General features: G+C 41.5%; 1 protein-coding gene across 2 annotated transcripts in view; it reads left to right on the forward strand.

The window, feature by feature from the left end:
* Positions 1-6,352: 6,352 nt before the first annotated feature.
* The window catches only part of LOC110501989 (collagen alpha-2(VI) chain), a 34,471-nt gene continuing 23,507 nt past the window's right edge, over positions 6,353-17,316 (forward strand). Inside the window, exons 1-6 of one of the 2 annotated variants that reach the window (XM_036959530.1) lie at positions 6,353-6,622; positions 14,537-14,756; positions 15,905-16,192; positions 16,392-16,555; positions 16,655-16,772; positions 17,148-17,233. In XM_036959530.1, coding sequence (XP_036815425.1) covers positions 14,555-14,756; positions 15,905-16,192; positions 16,392-16,555; positions 16,655-16,772; positions 17,148-17,233 — 858 coding nt within the window. In that variant the 5' untranslated portion in view covers positions 6,353-6,622; positions 14,537-14,554. The remainder of the gene's footprint in view (positions 6,623-14,536; positions 14,757-15,904; positions 16,193-16,391; positions 16,556-16,654; positions 16,773-17,147; positions 17,234-17,316) is intronic. The other variant, XM_036959529.1, reaches the window with a different exon arrangement.

The following is a 17,316-nucleotide window of genomic DNA, read 5'->3' on the forward strand; positions in this document are numbered from 1 at the left end:
GACAGGATGTTGATATGAAGCTGTGTCTGTAGCATACCTCTGTGACAGGATGTTGATATGAAGCTGTGTCTGTAGCAAACCTCTGTGACTGACAGGATGTTGATATGAAGCTGTGTCTGTAGCATACCTCCGTGACAGGATGTTGATATGAAGCTGTGTCTGTAGCAAACCTCTGTGACTGACAGGATGTTGATATGAAGCTGTGTCTGTAGCAAACCTCTGTGACAGGATGTTGATATGAAGCTGTGTCTGTAGCGTACCTCTGTGACAGGATACTGCAGTGTTGTTGACATCAGGGAAAAGCAAAGGGAGAAATAGCAGAGTGGCTGTTGACGTTGAGAATAAGCCAAAGACAACAAACACTCAGTTAGCTTCTCTTCAAAGCAGAGCAAGACAGCAATTCCAAAGTGCATTGTGTTTGGGTGAAGTTTACACAAATCAGACACTTATTTTACATCAATATCCACAAACTATCTCTTCTCTGTAACCCTGATATACATCTCTCTGTCCATCTCACTTCTCACGCTGGATATTACATAGGGGATATTACATAGGGGATATTACATAGGGATTATTACATAGGGGATATTACATAGGAGATATAACATAGGGATTATTACATAGAGATTATTACATAGGATATATTACATAGGGATTATTACATAGGGGATATTACATAGGGGATTATTACATAGGGGATATTAGATAGGGGATATTACATAGGGGATATTACATAGGGATTATTACATAGGGATTATTACATAGGGGATATTACATAGGGATTATTACATAGGGATTATTACATAGGAGATATTACATAGGGATTATTAAATAGGAGATATTACATAGGGATTATTACATAGGGATTATTACATAGGGGATATTACATAGGGGATATTACATAGGGATTATTACATAGGTGATATTAAATAGGGGATGGATATTAAATAGGGGATATTACATAGGGGATATTACATAGGGGATATTACATAGGGATTATTACATAGGGATTATTACATAGGGGATATTAGATAGGAGATATAACATAGAGGATATTACATAGCGATTATTACATAGGAGATATTACATAGGGATTATTACATAGGGATTATTACAAGAGGATTATTACATAGGGGATATTACATGGGGGATATTACATAGGGGATTATTACATAGGGATTATTACATAGGGATTATTACATAGGGGATATTAGATAGGAGATATTACATAGAGGATATTACATAGGGATTATTACATAGGAGATATTACATAGGGATTATTACATAGGGATTATTACACACGGGATGTTACATAGGGGATAATACATAGGGGATATTACATAGGGGATATTAGATAGGAGATATTACATAGGGGATATTACATAGGGGATATTAGATAGGGGATATTACATAGGGGATATTACATAGGGGATTATTACATAGGGGATATTACATAGGGGATATTACATAGGGATTATTACATAGGGATTATTACATAGGGGATATTACATAGGGGATATTACATAGGGGATATTACATAGGGATTATTACATTACACCATTCTGTATACTTCCGGCCCTTCTTTGGACACTGTGTTAACAACCCTCCAGGCAAGCTTCAATGCCATACAACTCTCCTTCCGTGGCCTCCAACTGCTCTTAAATACAAGTAAAACTAAATGCATGCTCTTCAACCGATCACTACCTGCACCTACCCGCCTGTCCAACATCACTACTCTGGACGGCTCTGACTTAGAATACGTGGACAACTACAAATACTTAGGTGTCTGGTTAGACTGTAAACTCTCCTTCCAGACCCATATCAAACATCTCCAATCCAAAGTTAAATCTAGAATTGGCTTCCTATTTCGCAACAAAGCATCCTTCACTCATGCTGCCAAACATACCCTTGTAAAACTGACCATCCTACCAATCCTCGACTTTGGCGATGTAATTTACAAAATAGCCTCCAATACCCTACTCAACAAACTGGATGCAGTCTATCACAGTGCAATCCGTTTTGTCACCAAAGCCCCATACACTACCCACCATTGCGACCTGTACGCTCTCGTTGGCTGGCCCTCGCTTCATACTCGTCGCCAAACCCACTGGCTCCATGTCATCTACAAGACCCTGCTAGGTAAAGTCCCCCCTTATCTCAGCTCGCTGGTCACCATAGCATCTCCCACCTGTAGCACACGCTCCAGCAGGTATATCTCTCTAGTCACCCCCAAAACCAATTCTTTCTTTGGCCGCCTCTCTTTCCAGTTCTCTGCTGCCAATGACTGGAACGAACTACAAAAATCTCTGAAACTGGAAACACTTATCTCCCTCACTAGCTTTAAGCACCAACTGTCAGAGCAGCTCACAGATTACTGCACCTGTACATAGCCCACATATAATTTAGCCCTATCAACTACCTCTTTCCCAACTGTATTTAATTTATTTATTTATTTTGCTCCTTTGCACCCCATTATTTTTATTTCTACTTTGCACTTTCTTCCATTGCAAAACTACCATTCCAGTGTTTTACTTGCTATATTGTATTTACCTTGCCACCAAGGCCTTTTTTTGCCTTTACCTCCCTTCTCACCTCATTTGCTCACATTGTATATAGACTTGTTTATACTTTATTATTGACTGTATGTTTGTTTTACTCCATGTGTAACTCTGTGTTGTTGTATCTGTCGAACTGCTTTGCTTTATCTTGGCCAGGTCGCAATTGTAAATGAGAACTTGTTCTCAACTTGCCTACCTGGTTAAATAAAGGTAAAATAAATAAATAAATAAATAAATAGGTGATATTAAATAGGGGATATTACATAGGGTATATTACATAGGGGATATTACATAGGGATTATTACATAGGGGATATTACATAGGAGATATTACATAGGGATTATTACATAGGAGATATTACATAGGGATTATTACACAGGGGATATTACATAGGGATTATTACATAGGGGATATTACATAAGGATTATTACATAGGGGATATTACACAGGGATTATTACATAGGGATTATTACATAGGAGATATTAAATAGGGGATGGATATTAAATAGGGGATATTACATAGGGATTATTACATAGGGGATATTACATAGGGGATATTACATAGGGGATATTACATAGGGATTATTACATAGGTGATATTAAATAAGGATTATTACATAGGGGATATTACACAGGGGATATTACATAGGGATTATTACATAGGGATTATTACATAGGGGATATTAGATAGGAGATATAACATAGAGGATATTACATAGGGATTATTACATAGGAGATATTACATAGGGATTATTACATAGGGATTATTACAAGAGGATTATTACATAGGGGATATTACATAGGGGATATTACATAGGGGATATTAGATAGGGGATATTACATAGGGGATATTACATAGGGATTATTACATAGGAGATATTACATAGGGATTATTACATAGGGATTATTACAAGAGGATTATTACATAGGGGATATTACACAGGGGATATTACATAGGGATTATTACATAGGGATTATTACATAGGGGATATTAGATAGGAGATATAACATAGAGGATATTACATAGGGATTATTACATAGGAGATATTACATAGGGATTATTACATAGGGATTATTACAAGAGGATTATTACATAGGGGATATTACATAGGGGATATTAGATAGGGGATATTACATAGGGGATATTACATAGGGGATATTACATAGGAGATATTACATAGGGGATATTAGATAGGAGATATAACATAGAGGATATTACATAGGGATTATTACATAGGAGATATTACATAGGGATTATTACATAGGGATTATTACAAGAGGATTATTACATAGGGGATATTACATAGGGGATATTAGATAGGGGATATTACATAGGGGATATTACATAGGGGATATTAGATAGGGGATATTACATAGGGGATATTAGATAGGGGATATTACATAGGGGATATTACATAGGGGATATTAGATAGGGGATATTACATAGGAGATATTAGATAGGGGATATTACATAGGGGATATTAGATAGGAGATATTAGATAGGGGATATTACATAGGGGATATTACATAGGGGATATTAGATAGGGGATATTACATAGAGGATATTACATAGGGGATATTAGATAGGGGATATTACATAGGGGATATTAGATAGGGGATATTACATAGGAGATATTAGATAGGGGATATTACATAGGGGATATTAGATAGGAGATATTAGATAGGGGATATTACATAGGGGATATTACATAGGGGATATTAGATAGGGGATATTACATAGAGGATATTACATAGGGGATATTACATAGGGATTATTACATAGGGATTATTACATAGGGGATATTACATAGGAGATATTAGATAGGGGATATTACATAGGGGATATTACATAGGGGATATTAGATAGGGGATATTACATAGAGGATATTACATAGGGGATATTACATAGAGGATATTACATAGGGGATATTACATAGGGGATATTACATAGAGGATATTACATAGGGGATATTACATAGAGGATATTACATAGGGGATATTACATAGAGGATATTACATAGGGGATATTACATAGGAGATATTACATAGGGGATATTACATAGGGATTATTACATAGGGATTATTACATAGGGGATATTAGATAGGGATTATTACATAGGGGATATTAGATAGGGGATATTACATAGAGGATATTACATAGGGGATATTAGATAGGGGATATTACATAGGGGATATTACATAGGGGATATTAGATAGGGGATATTACATAGGAGATATTAGATAGGGGATATTACATAGGGGATATTAGATAGGAGATATTAGATAGGGGATATTACATAGGGGATATTACATAGGGGATATTAGATAGGGGATATTACATAGAGGATATTACATAGGGGATATTAGATAGGGGATATTACATAGGGGATATTAGATAGGGGATATTACATAGGGGATATTACATAGAGGATATTACATAGGGGATATTACATAGAGGATATTACATAGGGGATATTACATAGGGGATATTACATAGGGGATATTAGATAGGGGATATTACATAGGGGATATTACATAGGGGATATTACATAGGGGATATTAGATAGGGGATATTACATAGGGGATATTACATAGGGGATATTACATAGAGGATATTACATAGGGGATATTACATAGAGGATATTACATAGGGGATATTACATATCCAGCCTGTGCCTCCTAACTCCGTACCACAGAATTGAATAAACCACTGTGACTTCCCAGCAAACCAATAACTGATTCTGTAGAATTTCACAAAAGATTTGTTACATTACAGCAATGCTCTCGGTCAGATCCTACTGAGGATTATTAGAGACATGAGTTACAGGGAGTTGTCTGGTATTCACATGTTGTTCTTTAAGAAGTTACGCAGAACTTTCCCACAGTGTTCCACATTTTCCAAACAAGCCTGTTTTTATGACGTTCATAGCAGGGTTAACATAATGTACCATTTGTATGTTAACCCTTTATTTGACACCTAGTGGCATAACCATGTCATGACACGGTCATAACCATGTCATAATATTGTAATGACACATATATTTAGACCTGTTGTGACCAATGATGTATATGTAACAGTTAAGCTTCCGTCCCTCTCCTCGCCTCTACCCGGGCTCGAACCAGGGACCCTCTGCACACATCAAACACTGCCTCCGCTCCACAAAAGCCGCAGCCCTTGCAGAGCAAGGGGAACAACTACTTCAAGGTCTCAAGGCGAGTGACGTCACCGATTGAAACGCTATTAGCGCGCACCAACGCTAACTAGCTAGCCATTTCACATCGGTTACACATATTAACCCTAGATTGCTGTTGCTAAGTGTTGGCCAGTGAGAGGCTTTAAGCCACTCCACAGTAGGAATGAATGGAATTCTACAGTCACGTCCTGACCTTAGTTCCTTTTTTACGTCTCTATTTTAGTTTGGTCAGGGCGTGAGTTGGGGTGGGCATTCTATATTGTGTTTTCTATGTTTTCTATTTCTATGTGTATGGCCTGGTATGGTTCCCAATCAGAGGCAGCTGGCAATCGTTGTCTCTGATTGAGAACCATACTTAAGCAGCCTGTTTTCCCACTATGGGTTGTGGGTAGTTATTTTCTGTTTAGTGTTTTTGTTGCACCTTACAGGACTGTTTCATTTGTCGGTTTGTTGTTTTTGTTCCAGTATTCATCTTTATTAAAATTATTATGAATACGTACCACGCTGCTCTTTGGTCCTCTTCTCCTTCTCCCGACGACAGCCGGTACAGCGTTAAAGCATCTCTATGCTCCTAGCCCTGCCCATGAGTACAGCACAGACTTCAGCACAGCCCAGTTCATGATCTCATCTCAGCTATTTTAATCTCATCCTCTGCCTCCTAGACTGTTGACCACAGCCCAGACCCGTCAGAATACCCAGATGGAAGATATTTGACCCCAGATTGACCCTCATATAAACTGTGTGTGTTTGCAGATACAGTAGGATTCTTTGGTGCTAGGTTGTCCTCGGGTTCGTCTTAGGTGGAATTCGATGTAAATCCACTTGTGTGCTTTTGGGTCTTTGCTTTTGGGTCTTTGACGATTATTTGGGGTGAGTATATTTGAACGTTTTTATGGATTTTCATGATCAAGTTTTGTGAATTGTGTCGAAGGCTCTTAATGTTTGTTACCGTTGCTGCCGTCACATTCGGAAAGTCTTTTCCAACGTGACTTATCAGTAGTAGTGCTGTGTTTACGGAAAGTACTGTATGTTGATTTAAACTTAACATTGAGGCATGTGTGCACGCATGGCTATTAGTCACGTGGGATAAAAGCATCTAGCATAAATAACACGTTGTGGACGATCACTTTGATGTAGAGCACATTCAATTAATTGAGTAACTACAGCCATACATTGGCATGCACTTAGAAGAAGTAGGCTCACTTATTGGTCATACAACTTAAAGTTGATTTCCCAGGCATACGGAATTAATTGATCAATCAACAAAAAATGTGATACTAGAGTAACTAACCTACTTCTCAAGGTAATGTACATCTCAGTTAGGGTTCTGTCTTTAAAACAGATGCTACTGCAGATTCTACAGTATTGAATGTTTGTTGTTAGGCTACACAACAAGTCTCTAACTATGTCATGACAATTGTACAGTTGTAAAGATGTCATGTTTAATGTACAGAATAGTTAGCTTTGACAGTGGTTATCTGTTTGGAGAAATGTCCTTTCCTCATAGCTGTGTCCCAAATGACACCCTACTTCCTATATAATGCACTACTTCTGACGAGATACTATACTACTGGTGTACAGTGTACTTTTGATGAGATAGTGTACACTGTACACTAGTAGTATACTGAGTCTAAAACATGTACAGTATACAAATGCATCATTGGTCTAAACTGGAGGGATCTATTTATACATCCCAAATGGCACCCTGTTCCATAGAGCCCTATGGGCCCTGGTCTAAAGTAGTGCACTGTATAGGGAATAGGGTTTGGGACAAAGCCAAAGTGCTCTCCTGTTTAGACTCCGGGTGTCAGTTCTCTGGAGAGAACAGAGGGCTGACGCAAATAACATCCCGTCATCTCGGTAACACTTTATTTGGATAGTCCCAAATAGATGGTTTTTTAGATGTTTTAATATATATATATATATATATATATATATATATATATATATATATATATATATATATATATATATATATATATATATATATATATATATATATATATATATATATATAAATATACTGTATATACACTGTATATATATTACCTTTACTTAACTAGGAAAGTTAGTTAAGAACAAATTTGTATTTACAATAACGGCCTACCCCAGCCAAACCCGGATGATACTGGGCCAATTGTGTGCCGCCCTATGGGACTCCCAATCCCGGCCGGTTGTGATACAGCCTGGATTCGAACCAGGGTGTCTATAGGGGAGTCCATAGATTCCAACATTTCAACTAATTATCCACTAACCCCAATCTTAACCTGTATCGTAACCTTACCCTACCCTTAACCTTAATCCTAATCTTAACCCTTATCTAAACCCTACCCTATCCCTAGCCCTAATCTTAATCCTAATCTTAACCCTTATCTAAACCCTACCCTAGCCCTAATCTTAATCCTAATCTTAACCCTTATCTAAACCCTACCCTAGCCCTAATCTTAATCCTAATCTTAACCCTTATCTAAACCCTACCCTAGCCCTAATCTTAATCCTAATCTTAACCCTTATCTAAACCCTACCCTAGCCCTAATCTTAATCCTAATCTTAACCCTTATCTAAACCCTACCCTAGCTCTAATCTTAACCCTTATTTTAGCTTCTTCCCCAACCCTAACTTTAATCCTTATTTTAACCCTACCCTACCCTAACCTTGATCCTTAACCCTACCCTAACCTTAATCCTTATCTTAACCATAATCCTAACCCTAATCTTAACCTATATCTTAACTCTGCCCTAACCCAAACCTTAAACCCGACCCGGGCTACAAGTAGAACACAAAATAATTGGACATAAACAGTTGCGTTAACCCTAAACTCATTCATGAGTTTTATTGACAAATATCAATAATAAAAACATGGGCCTTCAAGCAAAAACCTGATCATGAATTTATAAGAATGTTGTAAGTACAGAAATTGTTTTCTGAGTGGGAAACGAATATCTAACTAGTCAGTGATAACTGTGTGGAGTTTGGAGTTTGTGACAGCAACTATGTGATCTTATTACAGTATTATAGACACTATGTCCTGGGATTTACTATGGTCTACTATGTAGAAGATCCCCTTACAGTATTATAGACACTATGTCCTAGGATTTACTATGGTCTACTATGTAGAATAACCCCTTACAGTATTATAGATGCTATGTCCTGGGATTTACTATGATCTATGCAGAAGAACCCCTTACCTTCTAACAACTATACGGTTGCTTGTGAGGGTCAAAGAGCAAAAATGACATGTACTGTACGTGTTTGTGAGAGCTTTTCATAGATGGGTCATAATAGTTTGTATCCAAAACAATTCTGTCTCTACATAGACTTGGGAAAGTTTTCAGACCCCTTGACTATTTCCACATTTTGTTATGTTACAGCCTTATTTAAAAATGTATTTTTTTAATCCCTCATCAATCTACACATAGTATCCCATAATGACAAAGCAAAAACATTTTTTTTTTTTTTTTTTTTTTTTTTGTTGTTTTTTTTGTGCAAATTTACACAAGTATTCAGTGGGTTAACTGCCTGGTTTAGGGGAACAGTGGGTTAACTGCCTGGTTTAGGGGAACAGTGGGTTAACTGCCTGGTTTAGGGGAACAGTGGGTTAACTGCCTTGTTCAGGGGAACAGTGGGTTAACTGCCTTGTTCAGGGGAACAGTGGGTTAACTGCCTGGTTTAGGGGAACAGTGGGTTAACTGCCTGGTTTAGGGGAACAGTGGGTTAACTGCCTTGTTCAGGGGAACAGTGGGTTAACTGCCTTGTTCAGGGGAACAGTGGGTTAACTGCCTGGTTTAGGGGAACAGTGGGTTAACTGCCTGGTTTAGGGGAACAGTGGGTTAACTGCCTTGTTCAGGGGAACAGTGGGTTAACTGCCTTGTTCAGGGGAACAGTGGGTTAACTGCCTGGTTTAGGGGAACAGTGGGTTAACTGCCTGGTTTAGGGGAACAGTGGGTTAACTGCCTTGTTCAGGGGAACAGTGGGTTAACTGCCTGGTTTAGGGGAACAGTGGGTTAACTGCCTTGTTCAGGGGAACAGTGGGTTAACTGCCTGGTTCAGGGGAACAGTGGGTTAACTGCCTTGTTCAGGGGAACAGTGGGTTAACTGCCTGGTTTAGGGGAACAGTGGGTTAACTGCCTTGTTCAGGGGAACAGTGGGTTAACTGCCTGGTTTAGGGGAACAGTGGGTTAACTGCCTTGTTCAGGGGAACAGTGGGTTAACTGCCTTGTTCAGGGGAACAGTGGGTTAACTGCCTGGTTTAGGGGAACAGTGGGTTAACTGCCTTGTTCAGGGGAACAGTGGGTTAACTGCCTGGTTTAGGGGAACAGTGGGTTAACTGCCTGGTTTCGGGGAACAGTGGGTTAACTGCCTTGTTCAGGGGAACAGTGGGTTAACTGCCTTGTTCAGGGGAACAGTGGGTTAACTGCCTGGTTTAGGGGAACAGTGGGTTAACTGCCTGGTTTAGGGGAACAGTGGGTTAACTGCCTTGTTCAGGGGAACAGTGGGTTAACTGCCTTGTTCAGGGGAACAGTGGGTTAACTGCCTGGTTTAGGGGAACAGTGGGTTAACTGCCTGGTTTAGGGGAACAGTGGGTTAACTGCCTTGTTCAGGGGAACAGTGGGTTAACTGCCTGGTTTAGGGGAACAGTGGGTTAACTGCCTTGTTCAGGGGAACAGTGGGTTAACTGCCTGGTTCAGGGGAACAGTGGGTTAACTGCCTTGTTCAGGGGAACAGTGGGTTAACTGCCTGGTTTAGGGGAACAGTGGGTTAACTGCCTGGTTTAGGGGAACAGTGGGTTAACTGCCTGGTTTAGGGGAACAGTGGGTTAACTGCCTGGTTTAGGGGAACAGTGGGTTAACTGCCTTGTTCAGGGGAACAGTGGGTTAACTGCCTTGTTCAGGGGAACAGTGGGTTAACTGCCTGGTTTAGGGGAACAGTGGGTTAACTGCCTGGTTTAGGGGAACAGTGGGTTAACTGCCTGGTTCAGGGGAACAGTGGGTTAACTGCCTTGTTCAGGGGAACAGTGGGTTAACTGCCTGGTTTAGGGGAACAGTGGGTTAACTGCCTTGTTCAGGGGAACAGTGGGTTAACTGCCTGGTTCAGGGGAACAGTGGGTTAACTGCCTGGTTCAGGGGAACAGTGGGTTAACTGCCTGGTTTAGGGGAACAGTGGGTTAACTGCCTTGTTCAGGGGAACAGTGGGTTAACTGCCTTGTTCAGGGGAACAGTGGGTTAACTGCCTTGTTCAGGGGAACAGTGGGTTAACTGCCTGGTTTAGGGGAACAGTGGGTTAACTGCCTGGTTTAGGGGAACAGTGGGTTAACTGCCTTGTTCAGGGGAACAGTGGGTTAACTGCCTTGTTCAGGGGAACAGTGGGTTAACTGCCTTGTTCAGGGGAACAGTGGGTTAACTGCCTGGTTTAGGGGAACAGTGGGTTAACTGCCTGGTTTAGGGGAACAGTGGGTTAACTGCCTGGTTCAGGGGAACAGTGGGTTAACTGCCTTGTTCAGGGGAACAGTGGGTTAACTGCCTGGTTTAGGGGAACAGTGGGTTAACTGCCTTGTTCAGGGGAACAGTGGGTTAACTGCCTGGTTCAGGGGAACAGTGGGTTAACTGCCTGGTTCAGGGGAACAGTGGGTTAACTGCCTGGTTTAGGGGAACAGTGGGTTAACTGCCTGGTTTAGGGGAACAGTGGGTTAACTGCCTGGTTCAGGGGAACAGTGGGTTAACTGCCTGGTTCAGGGGAACAGTGGGTTAACTGCCTGGTTCAGGGGAACAGTGGGTTAACTGCCTTGTTCAGGGGAACAGTGGGTTAACTGCCTGGTTTAGGGGAACAGTGGGTTAACTGCCTGGTTCAGGGGAACAGTGGGTTAACTGCCTGGTTTAGGGGAACAGTGGGTTAACTGCTTTGTTCAGGGGAACAGTGGGTTAACTGCCTTGTTCAGGGGAACAGTGGGTTAACTGCCTGGTTTAGGGGAACAGTGGGTTAACTGCCTGGTTTTGGCGGAACAGTCGGTTAACTGCCTTGTTCATGGGAACAGTGGGTTAACTGCCTTGTTCAGGGGAACAGTGGGTTAACTGCCTGGTTTAGGGGAACAGTGGGTTAACTGCCTGGTTTAGGGGAACAGTGGGTTAACTGCCTGGTTCAGGGGAACAGTGGGTTAACTGCCTGGTTTAGGGTAACAGTGGGTTAACTGCTTTGTTCAGGGGAACAGTGGGTTAACTGCCTTGTTCAGGGGAACAGTGGGTTAACTGCCTGGTTTAGGGGAACAGTGGGTTAACTGCCTGGTTTTGGCGGAACAGTCGGTTAACTGCCTTGTTCATGGGAACAGTGGGTTAACTGCCTTGTTCAGGGGAACAGTGGGTTAACTGCCTGGTTCAGGAGAACAGTGGATTAACTGCCTTGTTCAGGGGAACAGTGGGTTAACAGCCTTGTTCAGGGGAACAGTGGGTTAACTGCCTGGTTCAGGGGCAGAACGACATATTTTTCGGGGATTCGATCTTGCAACCTTTCCCTTACTAGTCCAAATCTCTAACTACTAGGCTACGCTGCCGCTGTAAGGCAGGTCCCAGGTCATAGTGTCTATAATACTGTAAGGGGTTCTTCTACACAGCCTTCAGTTTTTCTTGGCTATGACGATACAAGCTTGGCACACCTGTATTTGGGGAGTTTCTCCCATTCTTCTCTGCAGATCCTCTCAAGCTCTGTCAGGTTGGATGGGGAGTGTCTCTGCACAGCTATTTTCAGGGCTCTCCAAAGACGTTTGATCGGGTTCAAGTCCGGGCTCTTACTGGGCCACTCAAAGACATTCAGAGACTAGTCCCGAAGCCACTCCGGAGTTGTCTTGGCTCTGTGCTTAGGGTCGTTGTCCTGTTGAAAGGTGAACCTTTGCCCCAGTCTGAGGTCCTGAGTGCTCTGGAGAAGGTTTTCATCAAGGACCTCTCTGTACTTTGCTCAATTCATCTTTCCCTCAATCCTGACTAGTCTCCCAGTCCCTGCCGCTGAAAAACATCCCCACAGTATGATGCTTCCACCACCATGCTTCACCGTAGGGATGGTGCCAGCAGGTCTACTCCAGATGTGGCGTTTGGCATTAGGCCAAAGAGTCCAGTGTGGTTTCATCAGACCAGATAATCTTGTTTCTCATGGTCTGAGAGTCCTTTAGGTGCCTTCTGGCAAACTCCAAGCGGGCTGTCATGGCTTTTACTGAGGAGTGGCTTCCGTCTGGCCACTCTACCATAAAGGCCTGATTAGTGGAGTGCTGCAGAGATGATTGTACTTCTGGAAGGTTCTCCCATCTCCACAGAGGACCTCTGGAGCTCTGTCAGAGTGACCATCAGGTTCTTGGTCAACTCCCTGACCAAGGCCCTTCTCCCCCGATTGCTCAGTTTGGCCAAGCGGCCAGCTCTAGGAAGAGTCTTCGTGGTTCCAAACTTCATCCATTTAAAAATGATGGAGGCCACTCTATTCTTGGGGACCTTCAATGCTGCAGAAATATTTTGATACCCTTCCCCAGATCTGTGCCTCGACACAATCCTGTCTCTGAACTCTATGGACTATTCCTTCCACCTCATGGCTTGGTTTTTGGTCTGACATGCACTGTCAACTGTGGGACCTTATATAGACAGGTGTGTGCCTTTCCAAATCATGTCCAACCAATTGAATTTACTACAGGTGGACTCCAATCAAGTTGTAGAAACATCTCAAATATGATCAGACTGCACCTGAGCTCAATTTCAAATCTCATAGCAAAGGGTCTGAATACTTACAGTACCAGTCAAAATTTTGGACACACATACTCATTCAAGGGTTTTTCTTTATTTTTACTATTTTCTACATTGTAGAGTAATAGTGAAGACATCACAACAGACACTATGACCTTGGATTTCCTAGTATCTTCTATGTAGAAGAACCCCTTACAGTATTATAGACACTATGACCTGGGATTTACTAAGAGCTTCTATGTAGAAGAACCCCTAACAGTATTATAGACACTATGTCCTATGTTATACACTATGTTATATGCACTGTGAAATAACACATATGGAATCATGTAGTAACCACAAAAGTGTTAACAGCTTCGCACACTCTTGGAAACATCTGTGTCTTAACATTACTCTCAGATGAGAAACATCTGTGTCTTAACATTACTGTCAGATGAGAAACATATGTGTCTTAACATTACTCTCAGATGAGAAACATCTGTGTCTTAACATTACTCTCAGATGAGAAACATCTGTGTTTTAACAAAAACATCTGTGTCTTAACATTACTCTCAGATGAGAAACATCTGTGTCTTAACAGAAACATCTGTGTCTTAACATTACTGTCAGATGAAAAACATGTGTCTTAACATTACTGTCAGATGAGAAACATCTGTGTCTTAACATTACTGTCAGATGAAAAACATCTGTGTCTTAACATTACTGTCAGATGAGAAACATCTGTGTCTTAACATTACAGTCAGATGAAAAACATCTGTGTCTTAACATTACTGTCAGATTAAAAACATCTGTGTCTTAACATTACTGTCAGATGAAAAACATCTGTGTCTTACCATTACAGTCAGATGAAAAACATCTGTGTCTTAACATTACTGTCAGATTAAAAACATCTGTGTCTTGACATTACAGTCAGATGAAAAACATCTGTGTCTTAACATTACTGTCAGATTAAAAACATCTGTGTCTTGACATTCCAGTCAGATGAAAAACATCTGTGTCTTAACATTACAGTCAGATGAAAAACATCTGTGTCTTAACTAACTTCCCTCTCTATTATCTCCTTCTCCAGGCCTGGAGGAACACGGCTATGAAATCAGTGGCTGTGTTAATGTGCTGCCTTGCAGTGACCCTTTCACAACAGCCTGGAAGACTAGACCCACATAATGATCCAAAAATTCACGAAGGACCAGGACCCCACACTCACACTCACACAGAAATCATCACCATCATACGCAATTGGACCCACGAAGATGTCCATCCTCCACCCCCTCCTCCATCCCCCTGTGAAGGTAAGTCTTTTAGAGCCCTGTCTGTGACCATCCCCCTGTGATGGTAAGTCTTTTAGAGCCCTGTCTGTGACCATCCCCCTGTGATGGTAAGTCTTTTAGAGCCCTGTCTGTGACCATCCCCCTGTGATGGTAAGTATTTTAGAGCCCTGTCTGTGACCATCCCCCTGTGATGGTAAGTATTTTAGAGCCCTGTCTGTGACCATCCCCCTGTGATTGGTAAGTCTTTTAGAACCCTGTCTGTGACCATCCCCCTATGATGGTAAGTCTTTTAAAGCCCTGTCTGTGACCATCCCCCTGTGATAGTAAGTCTTTTAGAACCCTGTCTGTGACCATCCACCTGTGATGGTAAGTCTTTTAAAGCCCTGTCTGTGACCATCCCCCTGTGATAGTAAGTCTTTTAGAACCCTGTCTGTGACCATCCCCCTATGATGGTAAGTCTTTTAAAGCCTTGTCTACGACCTATCCTATCTTAAATTTATAACATGGCTACATTGACACAAATAATAAATACAAATTGAATTTTAAAAAAATATTAAAGAGTAAAAATTACAACATGGCTATGTACAGGAAGAACCAGGTAATAGCATGGTTATATAGAGGAAGTACCAGGTAATAGCATGGCTATATACAGGAAGTACCTGGTAATAACATGGCTATATACAGGAAGTACCTGGTAACAGCATGGCTATGTACAGGAAGTACCAGGTAATAACATGGCTATATACAGGAAGTACCTGGTAATAGCATGGCTATGGACAGGAAGAACCAGGTAATAACATGGCTATATACAGGAAGTACTAGGTAATAACATGGCTATATACAGGAAGTACCAGGTAATAACATGGCTATATACAGGAAGTACCAGGTAATAACATGGCTATATACAGGAAGTACCAGGTAATAACATGGCTATATACAGGAAGTACCTGGTAATAGCATGGCTATGGACAGGAAGAACCAGGTAATAACATGGCTATATACAGGAAGTACCAGGTAATAACATGGCTATATACAGGAAGTAGATGTCCTGTCTTCCTGTAGAAGTGACTGAGTGTCCCATTGACCTGTACTTCAAAAGCAGTGCACTATGTATTGAATAGGGTGCCATTTGGGAAACAGATAATATGATGTCCTCTGTCTTCCTGCAGAAGTGACTGAGTGTCCCATTGACTTGTACTTCGTGATGGACTCCTCTGAGAGCATCGCCCTGCAGCAGCCCCCTCCAGGAAGCCTGGTGAAGAAGGTGGCAGATTGGACGAGGGAGTTTGCCCTGAGGCTCCGGGAGGAGGTGTACAACAGACAGGTGAAAATCAGCTGGTTGCTGGGGGGACTCCACTTCTCCCAGACACAGGAGCTCATCAGTGAGATCACCAGCAGAGAAAACTTTGTCAGGAAAATGGATGGTATTGACTGGTTAAAGTCTTACCTGGGTAAAGGTAAGATCGCCAAGACTCATTTGCATGCTTCTTCTTCATGGATCTAGCCTTCCATTGTTTTCTTCCATTGAATATGTGACTCCGGGATGTCATTGATCTGTACTCTAATGTGTTGAGAGCCTGTTAGTCAGCATGTCATTGATCTGTATAGTACTGTGTATCCTGGGCATATGACAGATAAACGTTGATTTGATTTGAGGTACCTACACTGACTGTGCCCTGGACAAGATGACCGAGGAGATGCAGCGCCACGACCTCCGGGGACACAACTCTGTCCGCTTCGCTGTGGTGGTCACTGACGGCCATGTGACTGGCGCCCCCTGTGGGGGGATCAAGGTGTCTGCAGAACGGGCTAGAGACCAGGTAAGAGGGACAGACACAGTAGAGGGTTTTGTTTTTAGCCTTTTAATCAGTGATGTTACTGTCATTCATCTCCTGAGATTGTTTATTTGATTTGACCAGCGCATCAGCCTGTTCTCAGTAGCTGCCTCCAAGGTGGTGGAGGAAGCAGGGATGAATCTGATCGCTAGCTCGCCTGCGGGGGTCTACCGTTCCAACTACATGGCTGTCAATGTCACAGGTGTTTAACCTAACAAGTCATTTCATTGGTTACTTGACAGTACATGTGATTCTAACTCTGTGTATTTATAGTCCAGAGGCATGGTGGAGCCCAGGGTTTTTAGCATGTGACTGCTTTGTGGATAATGGAATTGTTTGAGCTATGGAGAAGTTGAGAAAATGGACGTCTACCTCTTGGGCTGCATCACTTCCTGTACCCCTTTACATTTTCTTGGATTGTTTTGTTTGTTGGTCTGATTTAAACTAGCATATTATATTTATAGAAACAAAAACATTGAACAAAAAAATGGGAACTGGAATGTGTTTGAAACTAAATAAATGTTGAAAAATGTCCTTTTGTTTTCTGCCTCTACTTCACTGTGCCTGCTCAACCCAGACCTTAACACCTGTCACAGTCCACCATGTGACGCCCCCACTGGGAAAATAGTCACATCATCCATCAACCAAATTATCAACGCTATGGTGATTATATGTAGTGTTTTATCCAGCTTTGAATATTCACGTCTGAAGCATTTTCTATTACCATTTATCTAGGGCTGTCAAAC

This window comes from Oncorhynchus mykiss, chromosome 22 (genome assembly GCF_013265735.2).
Source record: "Oncorhynchus mykiss isolate Arlee chromosome 22, USDA_OmykA_1.1, whole genome shotgun sequence".
Lineage (NCBI taxonomy): Eukaryota > Metazoa > Chordata > Actinopteri > Salmoniformes > Salmonidae > Oncorhynchus > Oncorhynchus mykiss.